Genomic DNA, 20,160 nt, shown 5'->3' on the forward strand with positions numbered 1-20,160 from the left:
TATTTATCATTTGAAAATTAGATAAAAATCATGACTGTCCATGTAGAGTAGACTTATAAGTTAAACAGTTCTTTGGTATGGAATATTTTCATTCAAATGATAGCTTACTTACCTTACAGACATTAAAATGAATAATGTCCATAGTAGTCTATCCTCTTGTTCTTATTTGCTTATTTTTAAATTTTATAGTGAATCAGTGATTTAGCCCATAAAAAATATACAAACAGATGTAACATCGTCTCCCTTAATGTAACTTGACCTGGAATAAAATGTCTCAGGAACTAGGTTTAATACTTGAATTGCTGTATCATTTTTGCTTAAGGTTGTGAAACTTTAAACTCCTTCTAAAACATGTTTATCCCTAATTTACCTAGCCTGTCTGCAAGTTTAAATTTTATTTAGTTGGTTTGAGAAGGGGCTGACTTCAGTAGTGATTTATATCCATTCTGCCATCTCTGTCTCAAGGTGTTGAAGTGCTTTGAATCTCTACCCCTAATAGCTACAGCCTGCTTTGTTGGTAAGGCTAAGACCTTTTACAATGCAGTCCACCCAGCTTCTGTCCCCCAGATCTCTTGATCTCTCCCCCTCAAGGTTACTACATTAAAAGAGGGGGTTTCTACCTCTCTTTTTCTTGAGGATTCAAGTGGAAGGACGGGGCTTAATATTTGACTGCATTATCTTGTTTAAGAAAGAAGTTTAATTGAAACTAAGCATTGTTGAACAATGCAAAGCTATCAGTGAGTTCTGCTATATTTTAAAGACAAGAAAGCCAGCTAGACAAAACATATAGTTTTCCAAAAGGAGAAGTCATTAGATTGTTCTGTAGGAAAACTACCAGTACACAGGTTTGACAGATGCTTTATCTTTTTTTTCCCTTCAAGATGAAACTGTAAACAGAACTTTTAGGTGTATTTTATGTAGTTATATTGTTACCTCCTTAAAAACAAAGTAACAATTTTAAGGCAGTTTTTTCCTAGTGTCTCTCAGGTCATGAAATGCAAGATATTGTGCAGTCCACACAAGGCCACAGGAGTGGACTGAGTACTAGCAACTGCAGGGATAGATGTGTATATGTGCATGAGTGTGTGTGTGTGTGTGTGTGTGTGTGTGTGTGTGTGTGTGTGTGTGTCTGTATAGGTATGCTGTGTACATACTTTTGATATGTTGTTTATTTTGAGGTCATTTTCCTTCACAAATATGGCAAGAAGAATATAAACTATTTGACTGCCAAGGCAGCAATGCCCTTCTACAATGAGGTATTTTGAGCTTCATTTGGCCCATTTTCCTTTTTTCTATTCTTGAAACTCTTCTTTAGGATCATTCCCAGAGTGCTTTATTTTCTCACCAATACTTTACAGATTTCACCTGTTACTTCATTGCTTAAGAAGAAAATGTCGGTCACTCATGTATATAATAAATCTTAATATAGTAAATAAGGAAAGGCTCTCATTATTTCAAATATAGAACTGTAGATTGCGAGTAACTTGTTTTGTGAATGTTCCACAAGACCAGCAAACATTTCTAATACATTTTAACTTGATAAACGAGCAATGTCTTGCAATACGAGTACCATGTGATGCCAAACGTCACATGATCACAACTCGCTTTGATATACTTTCTAGTGCTTTGATTACAAGCATGTTTCCGGAATGAATTATGCTCCCAAACCAAGGTTTTACCGTATTTTTATTTTGGAGCAGCTTTAAATTTTGATCATTCTAAACATAAAACACTTCAACAGACTTTACCCTTGGCCACAGTTTCTTTTAAGTCTTCTTTAACTGTGACTTTTAAGAAGAGTAGTGGTATAAGAATCATTTTTAACCCCCCCCCCCCTTTTAATGTTAATATGGGATCAGCCTTTTACTTTACAGTTTTATCCAACATATCTTTCACGTGTTTGTTTTTTTTTTGGGGGGGGGGGTGCAGTTTCTTAAATATACCCTGGACCCAGCTATACTTACTTATTCAATCATTCCTGAACATGCTGTATATGCAAATATATTATTGAGAAAATCCACTTTTGGTCTTTCCTTGCCTTGGTCTTTTCTTTGAAAACATACTGAAACTATCAAAACTCTTAGGACAGTCTTTTTTTCCCCCTAGTCACCAAAGATTTGTTCATATGGGAACCTACCTAATAATGTACATTAGAAATTTCAGACCATCTTAATGTTAAAGGTCAAGTGTAAGGGCAGTCAAGAATTGGTATTTATTAAGCCCGTATACTGTTTGCAAGTTCCTGTGATAGATAAGTAAGTAGAAGTTACAGAGAGACCAAAAATGACACTGTAAGTGACCAGAGATTTTAATCCAGATCTGCCTAATTTAACAAAACAAAACAAAACAAACAAACAAACAAAAAAAAAAACCCCACACCTTTCTTTCCATGTGCTATGCTGCCCCTTATGGTAGAATTTGGAAAATATTGCTACACAAGATTTTCAGCAGAACTACAAGTCTATTCAGGTTCTAGACTCTGGAGTGTGATAACTTTCTAATACAGTGTTGCATTTGAAATCATTAGGGCTCAGTTAAGTGGTTTTCTATGTGGTATTTAACAAAAATTATTGAAGATATAAAGGTTCAAGGCTAAAATTGTAACAAGAAGAAATGACAGTGAAATTTGAGATTGGAAAACAGGTATCACTTTTCCAGAGTACACCAAACCTGTTTTTAACCAAGAGTTCTGTGCTGTCTATTTCTGTAAATTTGACTAGTCTGCCTATAAATTCTAAAGTCAACTTGCTTCCTCAGATAGGAATGCTCATCTTTTCAGTTTTAACTCCCTCTGTACAGCCTTATATTAAAAAAAAAAAAAAAAATCTTGGCGTGCCAGGGTGGCTCAATCCGTTAAGTGTCTGACACTTGGTTTTCACTCAGGTCATTATCTTATGGTTGTGAGATTGAGGCCTCATTGAGCTTGTGCTGGGCGTGGAGCCTACTTCAGATTCTCTTTTTCCTTCTTTTGCCCCTCCCCTGCTTGTGTGTGTGGGGGGGGGCGGATTTGTTTTCTAAGGAGATGCCCAGCCCATACATAAAACTCTTTTGACATGTTTAATGCAGAGTAGCAACTCATTTTCCACAAAAATGAAAAGCAAATGAGGTTACCATTAGACCAAGTCTTGTATTCTCCTGATGTTTTCATGAACAAAACCATGCTTGAGCACCAGTTTCTGCTTCTTCCATGCCTGTCTTGTTGTCTTCCATCTGTTGTCACGTAATTTTGTTCCTTAACCTCGAATTAGTCTATTTTTTCCCATCCTGACTGTTAGATTTCTCCTAGCAACTAAACAGCTTTTTTATCCTTTTTGCCTCAAATAAGAAATAAATGTCTATTAAAATTGACAAAAGTCTGAGGCTTTTTCTTGTTTCTAGATTCTAAACAGTAGAGAAATTGGGCACAATGATCACTAGGGGACCAGATTAGGGGATCAGAATGACAGTTTTGTTTCTAGTCTTCCATTCTCCAACCACTCTTTTGAACAAGAGCTCCTGAGAAACTTTGTAGGACAATGTGACTAACATCTGAAATCTAACAGGCTGTAAATTCTGTTCTGTTGAATGTAGAGTTCTAGAGAGTGATGTCTGCTTCAGGAAGTCCCTAGCCTTCCTTGTCTTGTTCTTGTTAAGACAAAGAACCTAAATGCAAATTGTGTTAGGTGTAAATACATCCAGAGAGCAACAAGAGCTATGTAAGGCAGTCATCTTGAATAACATCCACTAGTAAACATAGCCCAGTGAATAGAGCCTTGCTTCCCACCTTTGGGAAGGAGGATACCATAGAAATATTCACTTTGCCCAGTTTAACCCAATTTTAAACACATGGATTTGGGGCTCCTGGGTGGCTGAGTCGGCTAAGTGTCCAGCTCTTGATTTCAGCTCAGGTCATGATGTCATGGTTTGTGGGTTCGGGCCCTGCATCGGGCTGTGCGCTGACAGAGCCTTCTTGGGATTCTGTCTCTCCCTCTCTCTCTGCTCCTTCCTCACTTGTGCATGCATTCTCCCTGTCTCCTGTCTCTCTCAAATAAACGTTAAAAATTTTTTTAAAAAACTTGAGAAAAAAAACCCACGTGAATTCACTCATATGTGGAATTTAAGAAATAAAACAAACAAGCAAAGGCAAAAAAGAGAGGCAAACCAAGAAACAGACTCTTAACGACAGAGAAAAAACTGGTGGTTACCAGAGGGGAGGTGGGTGGGGGGATGGGGAAAATAGGTGATGGGGATTAAGGAGTGCACTTGTGATGAGCACTGGGTATTGTATTGAAGTGTTGAATCATTAAATTGTACACCTGAAAATACTACACTGTGTGTTAACTAACTGGAATTTAAATAAAAACTTTAAAAAATAAACATGTGGAGAGGATAGTGGAAGTGGAGGGAAGGGGACACCCTGGAGAAGATGGGTTTTCCCTTAAAGTGGTAGAGTGAAAATAACTTTTCAGATTTGAACTTGAATTCTGATTGTGCCACCTATTATATGACAATGATCTCATGGACTGTTTCTTTATCTGTAAAATAAGACTATAATACCTACTTCTCAGGGTTTTTATAAGGATTAAGTAAAAAAAAAATATATATATATATATATATATATATATAAAGCAAGTAAGTACTGTAGTGCCTGGGACACTGAGGTGTCAGTTGACAAATGAAGGCTTGTGACCTTATTTCTGTTTATCTGTCTCCTATCCCTCACCCTTAATCTCACAAATACACTTCACTCCCCACAAAGGAAACAAGTCTTGTGGTTTTTTTTTAATGACCTTTAGAGTTCAGTCATCATATCACCCTCTAGTGGAAAAAAATATAAATAAATAGATAAATACTTGAAAGAGTATAGTTGTGGATTGGGAACAAACTGTAATAAGCTGAGCCCATCTCTGATAAAAATAAAAATAAAAATGTGACATAAATTTCCAAGGGAATGCTATTCACAGATCTTCCCAGTTGATAGGTATATGCAATTTCCTTTAATTAGAATTTGTCAGGTTTCTCTAAACTTCATTCTTTTAAAACATGTTTGTTTATTTTTAAGGTTTATTTATTTTTTGAGAGAGACCAGAGACAAAAAACCAACATTTTTGTTGGTGATGGGGAAGATGGTATGAAGAGGATAAAGGAGTGTATATCATCATGGGTTCTGTTTTCACTTTGCTGGATAACTCCAAAATTATGTCTTGAGTGCTCCTCATTCACCCAAGCCTCAGTCCTGCATTTCCAGTTGTCTCTTGGGCATTGTCATCTGAGTGATCCACTGAATGCTAAAATTACTATTTCTTCATACCAATTTTTAATTTTCCTCCTCAGATTTTCTGGTCTCTGTTAGTATCCTGATTTTCTTCTGGTCCTTTGGTGGAAAAATGGTTTGACTTTTTCTTATCTTCTAAACCTATAGGCCCACTGAAGAGTTTAACAGACTTGAATACTTGGTCTTCCTTTTACTTACCCCCAGGTGCTGTAAGATCCGAATTGGACAGTCCGTGTTTAAAAATGTTAGCAGCGTCTTTGCTTATGTTTCTGTTTCTTTGCTTAGCCTACAATGTGATGTGCTTGACAATGAGTTAGCAGTATGAATGATTGGATGAATTTTTTAAAAAATGGATTTTTATCTCTGTATGGATTAGTAACCTCAATATAAATATCTGGTGACTGATTTCCCACTAATGAAGTCAAATCCATAATTGGACATTTGAAGTCTTTCACAATCATACTGTAGTGTCTTTCTACCTGATTTCATTTCCATGGATCCACTTGCTTTTAATGATCCCTGTTTCTCTCTAGCTGGCCAGATCCTTCAAACCCAGGTCTGATTCCATCTCTATTTTTATATCTCCTTAGAATTAGAAAAGTCATTGAACTACTTTTTGATTCTTTACATAACACAGTTCATTTGGTATTGCCATATGACTTTTGGGTCAGTTTTGTCTTGAGTTGACATTTCCTACCTTTTTTTTTTTTTTTTTTTTTTGAACAGTAGAAATTTGATGTATTTGTCTCCAATGCTAATTTAGGTTGAGAGTTACAATTCGCAAATTGTAATGTGAACAATTCTCATTTCACCTCTTAAGATGTACCCAGGCTAGACTATAAATTATAAATAAGCATGGCATTTAAATTTAGATTAAAACTCAAATATGCAATATAAAGATAGTTACGTTGAAGAATGTTACAATACAATTAGCCATTCTAGGGTAAGACTCTCCTGAGAAGTTAAAATTCCAATTTAAGAACCATATTGCTAAGATGCAGAAATTAATTGAAGGCAACTTCTATAACCGTTAGCAATCATCTCTTTGAAGAAAATTTAACAACAGGAAAATACTTAAAAATACAATGTTTGCTGAAAATATAGAACTCAAAACTGTGTATACAGTATGATCCTACTTATGAAAGAAACATACGTTAAACCTGTATATGCATGGGAAAAGATCAGGAAGAAACCACATGTTAGGAATTCCCTCTGAATATGGTTATTTCTATTATATATTATATACTTTTCAGAATTTCCCAAGCTTGCTACAACAAGCATATATTACTATGATTTATTAAGAAATAAACTGTATCTCCTGGAAACTAGTTCGTATTTTACTTAGTCCTTTGAATAACCTCCATAATAATGCTCCAATAGAAGATTGAACAGAAAGGACCCCTCATACAGAAGGGCATTATATAATGATCTCTTCATAAAAATACAACTGAATATACTGGAAAGCAATGAACTCTAAGAGTTCTTTGTGTAACCAATTCTTCGTATCTCTGGAACTCAGGTTCCACCCTGGCAATTTTCTAAGGTCAACTAACCACATTATTACAAGAGTAACAGTATAATAGTACCTTTTTTAAATTTTCAAGACATTTATTTATTTGTTTATTTATTAAAAATGCTTATTTTTGAGAGAGAGCATGAGTGAGGGAGGGGTAGAGACAGAGAGGGGGACACAGGATCTGAAGCGGGTTCTGCCCTGACAGCAGCCAGTCTGTGTGGGGCTCGAACTCCCGGACTGTGAGATTATGACCTGAGCTGCAGTCAGACGCTCAACTGACTGAGCCACCCAGGTGCCCCAGGACATTTATTTAATACGTAGTTTCTTTAGAGAGTTACTTAGAATAGCCTTGACAGCAGTTTTGGCTGTCCATGAAACGTGAATATCACTTAAAAATCTTTCTATAGGCAATTTCAGAGTCTTAAAACATTTATAAAGTGCTCTACCGGGAAGTCACCAGTGCTTTCCCTCCCCTCCGCTATTCCCAACCCCGTTTCTTCAAACTAAGTAATGTATTTAAACTGCTTAGGTTTTTCCTCCTAATTTTAAGCCTCCTGAGATAATGTCTGAATGAGAGGGGACCTTTGAGGTCGCCAAGTCCAAACTTGTGCCTTTGGCTTTAGCAATAGACTTGGGCTTCAAAATGAAGTCATCACAAAGAAAAACTACAGTGTGAAGTAATATATTTTTAGACAGTTCTACATGATGACATCTGTTACTCTTCTTTGGTCCTTGTTCTTCCATCTAGAGCAGTGACAGCCCTTCTTCTAGAAGACTGGCTTTCATATTTATCCATAATCTTTTCTCCAGATTGAATCCCTTCAGTGAGTTTTCCAGGGTCACCCTCCTTGTTGCTCTTCTCTGGACAGGTTACTCTTGAAATGTTATGTCCCATAGTCAACGTGGTGCTGCTGACATGTAGTAGAGCCTGACTATTACTGTTCCTGTTCCGAACCTCATCAATATAATGAAATAGCATTGATAATGATATTAATAGTGATAATAAACCATTTATTGAGCACCACTTACTCTGTGTTAGGACATTGTGGTACATTCTTTCCTTATAGAATCTCATCCTGTTATGTAAGGTCTAATTTTTATCCCCATATCAGAGATGAGAAAGAAGAGGTAAAGTAATTCATCATTGGCCAGTCAGCTGATTAGTAGTAGTGGAGCTAGGATTTGAACCCAGATATCATTCTGGGTCCAGATTGCAATTTGTTAAAATTTGAAAATTCAGTGAAACTGTAATTTTAGGAGGAGGTGGACTGTTGACTAACCCATAAAGCTACCACCCTAACATTTGTTTTCATGCCACCAAAAGTTACCCCAACTTAATCTCTGCTCCCATGGTATATTTAGTATGACTCATATCACATTGTATTAAAATTGTTTTGCTGCCTCCCTGTTATTCAAGCCCTTTGACTTCTTATTTATCTTGCCTAATAATGTTTGTCAGGTATAAGATGTCCCACTACCTAATAACTTGTCAGTAAATAGTGAATAAAGTTACATATTACTTAAAAGTCCTTGACTACATGGATACGTATTTTGCATAAACAGTGATCAGTGTATATGCCGTTTTGTATTCCTGCTTTTAGCAACATTTATGTGCAGGTTTTTATGTAGACATAAGTTTTCAACTCCTTTGGATAAATACCAACAAGCATGGTTGATAGATCATATGGTAAGAGTATGTTTAATTTTGTGAGAAACTGCCAAACTGTCTTTCAGAGTGGCTGTACCATTTTGCTCTTCCACCAGCAATGAATGAGAGTTGCTATTGCCAGCTTTTGTTGTCAGTCTTTTGGATTGTGGCCATTCTAATAGGTGTGTTGTGATATCTCATTGTAGTTTTAATTTGAAATTTTATAAAGACATGATGTTCAACATCTTTTCATATGTTTATTTGCCATCTTCTTTGAGGTGTCTTTTTAGATCTTTTTTTGCCCATTTTTTAATTGAGTTGTTCATTTTCTTATTGTTGAGTTTTAAGAGTTCTTCATATATTTTGTTCAGCAGGCCTCTATCATATTGTCTCTTGCAAATTTTTCTCCCAGTCAGTGGCTTGTGTTCTCATTCTCTAGTCATTGTCTTTCACAGAGCAGAAGTTTTTAATTTTAAGGAAGTCCAGGTAATCAATGATTTCTTTCATAGACTGTGCATTTGGTGTTGTATCTAAAAGTCATCATCATACCCCCCCAGGGCCATGTACATTTTCTTCTATGTTATCATTTAGGAGTTTTCTAGTATGTGTTGTGTATTTAGGTCTATGATCCATTTTCAGTTAATATGTGCACGTGCATGGCCAGTTGTTATGGCACCAGTTGTTGAACAGTCTTCGCCCCATTGTATTATCTTTGCTTCTTTGTCAAAGATTAGTTGAATATATTTATGTAAGTCTGTTTCTGGGCTCTTTTGTTCCTTTTTGTTTGTTTGTTTCTTGTATCCACAAGATTTTTTCTGGGTAACCCGTGGGAGTCATCACTGGATAGCTTCCTCTCTGTTGAATCCCAACCCTCGAGTGTATAGTTTGGGCAGGTAATGTTAGGCAGACTTCTGTGCTGGAAAGAATAGGAGGTAAGAAGAGCTGTCTGTCTGCTCTCTCTCATTTACTAGGCATAGTCCTCGGGCTCATCCACCAACCTCCTTGAGCCTCAGTTTCTTCACCATTAAACAGGAATAGGGTAGCTGTCCTTACTGCAAAAGTGTTGTATGGAGTTTAAATGAGACGATAAATGTGGAATGCTTTGCAAATTTTATTTATTTATTTATTTTAACATTTTTAAAGTTTATTTATTTATTTTGAGAGAGAGTGCGCCAGCAGGGTAAGGGCAGAGAGAGAGAGACAGAGACAGAGAGAAGGAACAGTGTGGAGCCTGATGTGGGGCTTAAACTCACAAACCATGAGGTCATGACCTGAGCCGAAGTCATGATTGGGATGCTTCACCGACTGAGTCACCCAGGTGCCCCTGCTTTGCAAATTTGAAAAAGCCGTACAGACATAGGAGGTGATCATTTTTATTGTCCTCTTTATTTCTACGTTAGGTGACATGACCACAAACAAGGCAGGGATATATCCAGTGTTGCTCTTCGTTTATTTTTTTCTTATTCATTTACTTTTAGGGTTTCTTTTTTTCCAGTCAAGATATGCATCTTTGCCCTTGTGATCAGTGAGGGATTCCTTCCAACATGATAAGAGGTGAACGTAAGTGCAGATAAGCTCATTATTGCAAGTTTCAAGATCTGCTTACAGTGGAACACTACTTGTGCATTATCAAGAAAGCAAGTTTGGAAAGGAAATGACATTTTCCTTTTTGATTTGTCCTCTTACCAGTACAACACTGTCTTGATTATTGTAGTTTTATAGTAAGTCTTGAAGTTGGGTAGTATCAATCTTCTTTGTTCTTCTCAGCCCTTCTGGGTCTTTTGCCTCTCCACATAAACTTTCGAATCTGCTTGTTAATAGCAATAAAATAACTTGCTGGGATTTTGATTGGGATTGCATTGAATCTGTAGATCAAGTTGGGAGGAACTGGCAACTTGACAATATTTAGTCTTCCTATCCAAGAACATGGACTGTCTCTTTACGTAGTTAACTCTTTTTTAATATCTTTTATTAGAATTTTGTAGTTTCCCTCATCAGATCTTATACATATTTTATTAGATATACTTAAGTATTTATTTTGGGGGGTGCTAATGTAAAAGGTAATGTGTTTTTAATTTCAGATTTGCCTGTTCATTGCTGTTACAGGAAAATGATGGACTTCTGTGTATTTACTTTGTATCCTGCATTCTTGCTGTAATTGCTTATTAGTTCCAAGAGTTTCTTTCTTGATTCTTTCTGATTTTTGACATAGGTGATACTCTCATTTATGAATAAAGGCAATTTTATTCATCCTTCCTAATCTGCAAATCCTTTATTTCCTTTTCTTGTCTTAACTGCATTAACTAGGACTTCTAGTATGATGTTGAAAAGTAGTAGAGAGTGGGGTGCCTGGGAGGCTCAGTCAGTTAAGCATCTGACTCTTGGTTTTAGCTCAGGTCATGATCTCACAGTTCATGGGTTTGAGTCCCACTTCAGGCTCTGCACTGACAGCAGGGAGCCTGCTTGGGATTCTCTCTCTCCCTCTCTCTCTGCCCCTTCCCTGCTCGCACGCACATGCTCTCTCTCACTCTCTTTCTCTCAAAATAAATTAATAAACTTAAAAAAATTGATTTAAAAAAAAGAGACAGAGAAGTAGTAGTGAGAAAGAAAATCCTTGCCTCATTCCTGATCTTAGTGGGAAAGTTTCTTACCATTAAGTGTGGTATTAGTTGTCAGGTTTTTCAGATGTTTATCAGGTTGGTGAATTTTTCCTCAATTCCTAGTTTGGTAAGAACCTTTGTATCTTTTATTCTTTTAAATTTTTTTTTCAACGTTTTTTATTTATTTTTGGGACAGAGAGAGACAGAGCATGAACGGGGAAGGGGCAGAGAGAGGGAGACACAGAGTCGGAAACAGGCTCCAGGCTCCGAGCCATCAGCCCAGAGCCTGATGCGGGGCTCGAACTCACGGACCGCGAGATCGTGACCTGGCTGAAGTCGGACGCTTAACCGACTGCGCCACCCAGGCGCCCCTCTTTTATTCTTTTAAAGGTAATTATTATATGTATAATATATACAAAATTCAAAAACCTTATTTCCTTCATCTTCTTTCTACCCTACTCTCTACCTGAGAAATGGAGGTTTATTTGGTATTTCTGAGCATAGAGGAATTTGGGTTACTTTGATATCTTTGCTTAAGCTTTTCCTTCATCATCTTAAATGTCTTCTGTCCTCATCAAGATTCACTCAGAGCGCACCTTCTTTAGGAATATTTCATAGAAATCTGAGCAAACTTCTGGATCTCCATTAGCTCTTTGTTTTTAACTTATATTGTGGTAATTATAGTCACTTTTTTCCTAAAATTTATGTGTATTTAGATTGTTGACAGACCTGATTCTCTGAGATTCTCTGTGTCTTAAAGGACCTTGTACTCTGCATACAGAAAATGCTTAAAAAACTTGAACTTTCAGAAAACAAAATCTTTATGTATTTTGACAAACACTGTCCAATTTAATCCTGTTCCACTTAATATAAACATTTACAGGTTTTTGAACCTGAAGATAAAACTTTAAATTTGTCCCTTTTAGATTTTCTAATTTGTAATTTTCCATTGTGCCTCCATTCTCACTCAGTTTCCATTTCACTCCTTCTTAATGAAGGATTATTTCATCACCAAGATTATTTTATCAAGATTCTGTCTTCTAGCATTTTCTATGTTCCTCCCAGTTCTGTAGTTCTCAATGCATATGTATCCACATCCAAATAATTAAATCAGTGATATTTTCGGTGAGGAAATGAAAGCTAGGTTGAGACCTCAAAGGCTAGGTAGGAATTAGTGTTGTGGGAGGCTATAAAGAAATGAAAATAAGGAATCATAACTTTGAATAATGGCAGAAGTTTTAGAAATAAGTATAGAGCCTTTCTAGGTGACTCTTTGAATATATTCCAGATGTCTGTGTGGGTTTATATTGGGCAAATTTATTTAAATTTTCTTTGTTTACAATTTGTTTCTTAATGGTTTGCCAATAGCTAATGGGTACTTTAAAAGATTGTTTACAGAGTTTCCATGGCATAGGCAACTTACCTTCCCTTGACATTTAGAGGACTGATCTTGGTGCCAAGTATAGGAACTTCACAATATCTTCCTATAGTTTCTAAAGTTTTAACTTGTAAATATTATTTGCTTAATGTTACATGAAGTGAATGAGATAGCAGAGAGTTTAATTTAGATTTTGTTCATATACCAGTCACCCCTCCCCATCTTTTCCTCCCCAAAACTTCAGTATGTAAAAACAATATTTAAAAAAATAAGGCAACATAAATTTTAAAAATATTTACAAATCTATAATAAACTTGGGTCCATTTTGAAATTAGTGTTTCACCAACTTTAATTTAGACAGTAGTTATTGATTACTAAGCCTTTTATCAGTGATTACAATCTTAAGAATCTTATTAACAAGATTCTTTTCTGCTTATAAGTCTTTTTAGTTTGACTCTTATCCTAGAATCTCAATCCTTCTTTGACTTCTCTTCTGGGGAACAGTTTTCATGTATTTCCTTGCTTTGTTTGCTATATTGAATCTCTTATCTATAAATTATGATAAAGAGAAAAGCCAGGTTGGATGAATTATAGAAGTAGAACACAGAGAAAAAGTATGGTTAGAGAATATAAATTAGCTGTGTTTTAAATACCTAATTTGTAGTCATGATACTATTATTTTTGTTTCTTCTTTGAAAATGGCCTTAAATTCAGTGCTGTTTAGTTTTAACTGAGAAATGCTGTTTGTTTGTTTGTTTGTTTCTTTCTTTCTTTCTATTTAGCATTGGGATTTTTTAATGGGAAAATGTTTAAAAGCATTTCAGAATTCTTTTAGTGAACACTCTAAATGTGGGTAGTAGTTTCAAAGAAGGCACAGGCAAGTAAAGCCACAAGAGGTACAACTTAGGTTTTTGTGGAAGTCATACATGAGTATGTTTAAGCATATTTAGTAAATCAGAGAAAGTTTACTATGAAATATCATATAAGAATTAAGAATTCATCTGTTTCTTCATTGAACACTAGAGGGCCATAGAGTACCTTATTGTTATTGATTGAGCTGCTTTTAACGTATTTAAATATATGTAGTAATTTCTTGTCTCTCTTCTACTTTGTGTCCTAGTACACTGTTTCTTGCTCAGAATTTGAAAATAATATTTAGAGTGGAGTGGTTATGTGCATTGATATGTGAGATACCTAGAATTGTCCTTTTTTATTTGTAACCAGGCACTGTATATCTTTATCTGGCTGTTTTTAAACAGCAATAACAACAAAAAGTGAAGAAAGTAAACGTTGGGATAAGTGTACATATGTGCATAAACTTTGCTTTGAGAATATAAAAATGTTTTTAAGAAATTTCTCAAGTAGCTGCACATAAATGCAATAAAACCCAAAAGTCTTGTCATTGTTAACTGCTCTGGGCTTCCTCAACATACATGTGAGGAAAGAATGATCCCTCCAAGCTATCTACTCCAAATTTCCTCTTGTGTGAGCATTGAAGGTAATTTTGCATGGTGTAATCACCTCAGCATCCTGAACTAAAAAAGAATATTTGAACAGATGATTGTTCTTCCTCATTTTCTTTTGGTTGCTTGGGGTGAGAAAATGAAAACTGTAATCCACAAGGTCCAAATATATCTGATGAATGAGTGTGGAGAAAGTCATGATTGAGCCAGTAAGATTACTCAGGCTCTTAGGAACTGCTGGGTGTGTGTATGTGTCAGGACCCACGTGCGTGCTACTGTGCGTGTGCATCTTTCCAAAAAAGTGTGAATATTCAGTTAAAAAAACCCCTAAACGTTGTACAGGCTCCAGAAACTGGCTTTGAGTTACATTTAACCTGTAGACTACAACTGATCTTTTTCGTCTCTCTTTTTTTTTTAATTGAAGTATAATTGACATATTGATCTTTGATACCTTATAAAGAAGTTCAACATCTCAAGTAGAGCCTTGGTTAAATTTTTATTTCTCCCCCTAAATATACTTTAAAGAAATAATGACAAGTTATTATTTATTGTGCTTATCAGTTGTCATTTTAATTTTTATATTATGTTTTCAGAGGAAAAAATAAGGACATTTTCTCTTTAGCTACTATTTTTACTTTTTGTAAAGAAAGATTTGGTAGAACTCAATGAAACACATTGTTTACACGTAGAGGGGAGCGTGTAAGAGGATTCATGTGACAGAAGGGGCAATAATACATTTAAAGACTTAACCTTATCTTTTGAGTTTCTCTCCCTTAGATATGTTAATTTTAATATCTTAAATCGTTACCTCAAATTAGTACTATAATGAAGTGATAAATTGTAGTCTTTAGTTCTGACTTTTCCTGAGGAGATAGTCCTGTTGAATACTGATGACCTTCTATTCAATTTAAAATCATTGCTTTGTAAATGTATTCTTTAACTGATAAAGTTATATTTTCTTTGTGTTTGCGGTGTTTTTTGTCAGTCTAGTTTTCTCAAAACGTTTATTGCTGTCTTTTTGACAGACATGAGCTTAAGTGGTTAAACACTGAGCTTGAATTCTGATCTTTTTGTATAGGTGATGAAATTAGCTGTTCATAGTATAATCTACTTGGTGAATGTTCTGTGGTCCAGAGTATAAAACAAGTAAATAGAAGAGATCAGTATCTGGTTATGGTGAGAGACACTTGAATGGCTTCTTCCTTGAGGAGAGATATTAGATACTATTGATAAAGACATTAAAGTATTTATTATCTTTTCAGCATGTATGTGGAGAAAACATTGCCCTATTAGTTAAAATTGAGTTCAGGTTAGCAATATGACTGCACCGAAAGAACTGCTATTTTTCTTTTAAGATGTGCCACAATTTTATATTAACTTTTGTGGGAATGGGAGGGAGGAATGTATGGCATTTAACATTACTATGCTAAATACCTGCATCCACTGTAAGGGCATTTCATTTCTAAAAGGTTAATGCAAGAGGGGCAAGTGCAGAATTGAATGTATGTGGTGTTTTACAAAGGTAAAAGATCACTTTGATTCCTTCAAAAGGCAGAAGGTTTGGGAAAATCAGGTTAGTATGAGTAGTAGAAACATTTCTAGAATCTCATTCACCTGTATTGTAAGTAGTTTCCATCAGTGATTCCTCGATCATACTGAAATGATTTTCAACCAGAGAACTTTCTTAAGCTCACTTCCCCATATCACAGTTTATAGGAGACACAAACTCAAGAGATCATCAGGGTCAGAAAAGTAATTTAAGTTAATTTAATTGACTAAACATAAGACCCAGAGAGCCAGAGCATTTCTGAAAGGGGTTAGTGTGAAAATTGCAATCCTAATATTGCCTTATTTTTCAATTTTTGAAAAGTCACTGGAATTCTGGAATTGTTAAGTTTTTTATAAGTTGGTGTTTTTCACCAGGTCCAAGTTTTTCAAAAGCATTTCTTAGGCTGGACCTAAGAAATTCTATGGACCACCAATTTTTCACTAGACATGATACGAGGGAAAAGAGTGTGCTGTTCATCACTCATTGCATAATTAAAATAATTTGCATCAGTGTAGATCCATTAAGAGCATGAGGTTGTTTGGAGTAAAAGTACAGCATTTACATAGCCCATTAAGTGCCTTAATCAGTGACTTGAGGACTTTTTTCTTTATGAATTTAATGTACTAGTTTTAGGTGTTAAACTGCCAAATAAATTGGCCTCATTTCAAAGAAATGTGTATCCTAATTTCCACAGGTAGTTTGAGATGGCCTATGTGCAGGAGAAACACATAGAATAAAATGATCAAATGTACATGAAAATTAGTACCAGGGAAAATACTGGAGTAGATTATGAAGACCAAGCCAGGAGAAAAGATGAGGAAAGAATTATGATGAAATGGAGTAAGGTTGGCCACTCATAAGGGCCTGTACCAGTATTCTTCAAGGTGTGACCCTAGACTAGATGTGTCAGAAACATCTGGAGAGCTTACTAATGATGCAAGTTGCTGGGTTACATTTCAGAACTACTTAACCAAATGGCTTGGGTTGGGATGTGCATTTTAAATAAACTCCCACATGATTCTAATACAGATTAAAGTTGGCAAAATACTGGCCGATAACCTTGTCTCTCTGTTTCCTTGTGATTAAAATGAAGAGGAGGATATGCTGGTCCTCTCTAAGAAAGAGAAAACAAGTCAGTCTCTCTCTCTCTCTCTCTCTCTCTCTCTCTCTCTCTCTCTCTCTCTCTCACACACACACACACACACACACACACACACACACACACGTAACCCCTTTTCCTAATATATAAAAGGAATTTCTCACATGGGGCTTCATGAGTGATTCAATAGACTGTGCCCTCAATAACATATCTATAACAAATGCAAATGCTTATGAATAGCAGTAAGCAGAGACTATGATCTCTGTAGTCACACTGTGAAGTTTTCAATTATTAGCTCTGTAACTTCGTGGCAATTTGACCTTGGGCAAACTGTTAATTTCTCTTGTAGAGTTATCTTAAGGATGATAGTAGCATCATCAGTAATACAGTGTTGAGAGGATTCAATGAGACAGTATACATAAAGTACTTAGAAAAGTGGCTGGTAGATAGTAAGTCCTTAATGAGTATTAGGTATTGTATTTCATAAGATTTATTATTGTCAGGTTATACGATCATACTAAAACTGACTTAACTAACTACTTACTCCAGGCTAGGTAACATGCTATGCAGAATATTTTTATTTCCAAAGATACTTATCTCTTAGATACATTGAAACTATTCCACTGATTTTTGCCTAAATTATTGTGACTTTTAGCATTGAGTCCAGCTGTTTGATATTTATAAATTTTGCCCCTGCTAACCATGAAGCACTTTTGCTCTCTAACAGATTTTTTTTTCTCCTTCTAATTGGTTGTTAATGTTAACCCTAGAAGGAATTTGAAAGAGAACCTGAAAGTAAATTTTGGTGGTATTGGGGCTTTGAGTCCTCATGTGAAAATGTTCAGAAGAGGTGGAAATGCTAGTTCTATTCTATAATGATATGTGGGTGTTCTTGAACTGAATAGCTGGAACTAGAATAAATGCAAAAGAAGATTCTCTTTGGTACTTCTATAGAAATCCTATAATTAATTACTGCTTAATACTACAGAAATACCTAAATTTCTCGCAGTTAAGAGATGATTATAAACAAATGATAGCAGTCATTATGAATGGAAGAATAGTTTTCAGTCAGGTTGAAATTATTTCTATTTCGGATGCATTCTAGAGAGCACATTTTGTAAAATGTTGGTATAGCTACTAGCTGCATCTGATACAGAATGCTAACTTGATTCCTCCTAGTAGTAAGAATCCTTGGTAGCATCTTGCATGTAAACTTTAACTTCCAATTATATAAAAAGTAAATAGAAGAATGATGATTGTTTTTATAGATCACCAGGGCTAAAAATAGTGTATAAGATTATTATTGTTTGGTTGTTTGGTTTTTTTAAGCAAAGGATTTACTTTGTTCAAATGTACCATGTCCTGCTGTTCATTTGGTCTTTACCGATGCTGTTATTGAAGGTAGCTTCTCTGCTTTAGAAATCACAATTGCTTTTAGAAGCAGCTTTACTTTCAAAGTGAAAATGCTTTAATTTTCTGTTTTTGGTTGGTCTTAAGTGGAAATTTGTGGTTATTGAGATCAGATGCAAATAAGGAATGAAGTATGAAGAAAGTACTTGTGAATTTGTAAAATAAGTTATTCATTTGCTTAGTTCCAGATGTTGGTTTTATATGTCTACATTATAAATTTCGTTTTCAAGAATGAATTGTTTGTACTTTGCCAATATGCTGCCATCTGTCTTAAGGTCTAATGAGTGAAAACTTTAAATATGCTGAAGTGCATCCATAATGTTTATCACTTTCAGTTTCAGTTTTCAGGTTTATTTTGTAATACTCATTCACTCTGTTAACTGATATAGAAGAGATTAAAATTTTAAGAAAATTCTTGTATATCATTTAGCTATCAATAATCTTATATTTAGTTTTTGTGTTTTTTCACTCCAGAACAGAGCAGAGATTGCAAATTGCTTATATAGTATTTTTTTAACACACTCAAATTTGTTGCCAATAATTGAAAATCTGGAGAGTTCACATAAAAATACTGATTTTTTTATTTTGCAAATGTGTAGTATCTGGCTTTACTAAGCTCATGTGTATGCGTAACAACAATCATTTGCAATTTTAAATGGGCTTTCCAGGTCTTAAACGTGACCTGTTTCCTTCATTTTGCTGCCTGCTCCTCTAGTCATTTGAGTTTGGTTTGTGAATAGAGACAAGCATGATTTTAGGAAATGCAAAAATAAGTTGAGTTTTCCTTTATTTGTCACATATCAAATTCTTTTGGATATACATTCATACCAGGGCAATGTGTAACAGTTTGTCAAGTTTATTATTAAAATAGCCAGAGACTTGCTTAACACCTCATTTCGAATTGGGTATCATCAAGGTGAGAATTTGTCACCAAAACTTTTGCCACCCTCCAAATACCCAAAATTTCATCCTGGATCCCCTGTTATCCTTTCCATTCTCATTTAGTTTTGAAGTTAACACTCTACTAAGATAATATTTATCATATTACAACAGTAAACCGGTGTTCTTGGTGCTCCTTGTATTATTGTAAGATGTTTCAGTTATCTGTTGTCACTTAACCAGTCATTACAAAGCTTTATAGATTATAACAAACAACAACTCATTTACTATTTTTCATTGTTCTTTTAGGTTATGAATTTGGGAGGGGCTCACTTGGGCATTGCTAATTCAGGGTTTCATTCAGATGGTATCTACAGGGGAAATAAGAGTTTAGAACAGCTGGGGGCTGGCCAAGAATCTTTTTCTTGGGACACTTGGGTGGCTCAGCCAGTTAAGCATCCAACTTTGGCTCAGGTCATGATCTCATGGCTCGTGAGTTCGAGTCAGGCTCTATGCTGACAGCTCAGAGCCTGGAGCCTGCTTTGGATTCTGTGTCTCCCTCTTTCTCTGCCCCTCCCCTGCTCGTGCTCTGTTTCTCTGTCTCTCTCTCTCTGTCTCTCTCTCCAATAAATAAATAGACATTTAAAAATTAAAAAATAAAAAGGAATCCTTTTGTCTTCATATAGTCTCAGGACTTCTACATGTGTGGTCTTTTTACCTGGGCTGTTTTAAGTTTCTTCACAGCATGGTGGCCTCAGGGCAATTAGGCTACTTAAAACAGGGCTACCATGTGAGTATTTCAGTAAGTAAGGTGGAAGCTGAATCTCTTAAGACTTATACTAGAAAGTCACATAATGTAACTTACACATTCTCTTTTGTTTGAAATAAACTTCACTTGTCAGTGGAATGCGTGTCAGAGTACATTGTAAGAAGAGCATGTAAGATGGGGGATATTGCAATGACCATCTTTGAAAAATACAGTCTGCTATAGGGGGATCATAATATCTTTGCTTTTATAACTGTTTCTTTTTTTCTTTTCAGTTGGACTTCATAAAATTCAGGCTCATTAAAGCAGATTCCATATATAATATATGTGTCTTACACAATACTTTATTTCAGTTATCTAGAGCTCCGTTATCTGGCAAACTTACATACCTGAAACATATACAGTAAAACCTTGGATTGCAAGTAACTTGTTCTGTGAGTGTTCCACAAGATGAACAAACCTTTCTAATAAATTTTAACTTGATAAATGAGTGATGTCTTGCAATACGAGTAGTATGTGACACCAAGCATCACATGATCACAACTGAGCCAATGGTTCTTGAAATTCACTTTGATATATGAGTGCTTTGGATTACAAA

The 20,160-nt window shown here is 35.4% G+C and overlaps 1 protein-coding gene across 4 annotated transcripts in view; it reads left to right on the forward strand.

Moving 5' to 3' along the window:
- The window catches only part of FBXW7 (F-box and WD repeat domain containing 7), a 228,094-nt gene that overhangs the window by 135,913 nt on the left and 72,021 nt on the right, over positions 1-20,160 (forward strand). The window contains exon 5 of one of the 4 annotated variants that reach the window (XM_045055773.1): positions 9,897-9,962. The exons of the other annotated variants lie outside the window; for them this stretch is intronic. Coding sequence (XP_044911708.1) covers positions 9,897-9,947 — 51 coding nt within the window. The 3' untranslated portion in view covers positions 9,948-9,962. Of the gene's footprint in view, positions 1-9,896; positions 9,963-20,160 lie in introns of those variants that run through there. 4 annotated transcript variants of the gene reach the window in all.

This window comes from Felis catus, chromosome B1, assembly GCF_018350175.1.
Source record: "Felis catus isolate Fca126 chromosome B1, F.catus_Fca126_mat1.0, whole genome shotgun sequence".
Classification (NCBI taxonomy): Eukaryota; Metazoa; Chordata; class Mammalia; order Carnivora; family Felidae; genus Felis; species Felis catus.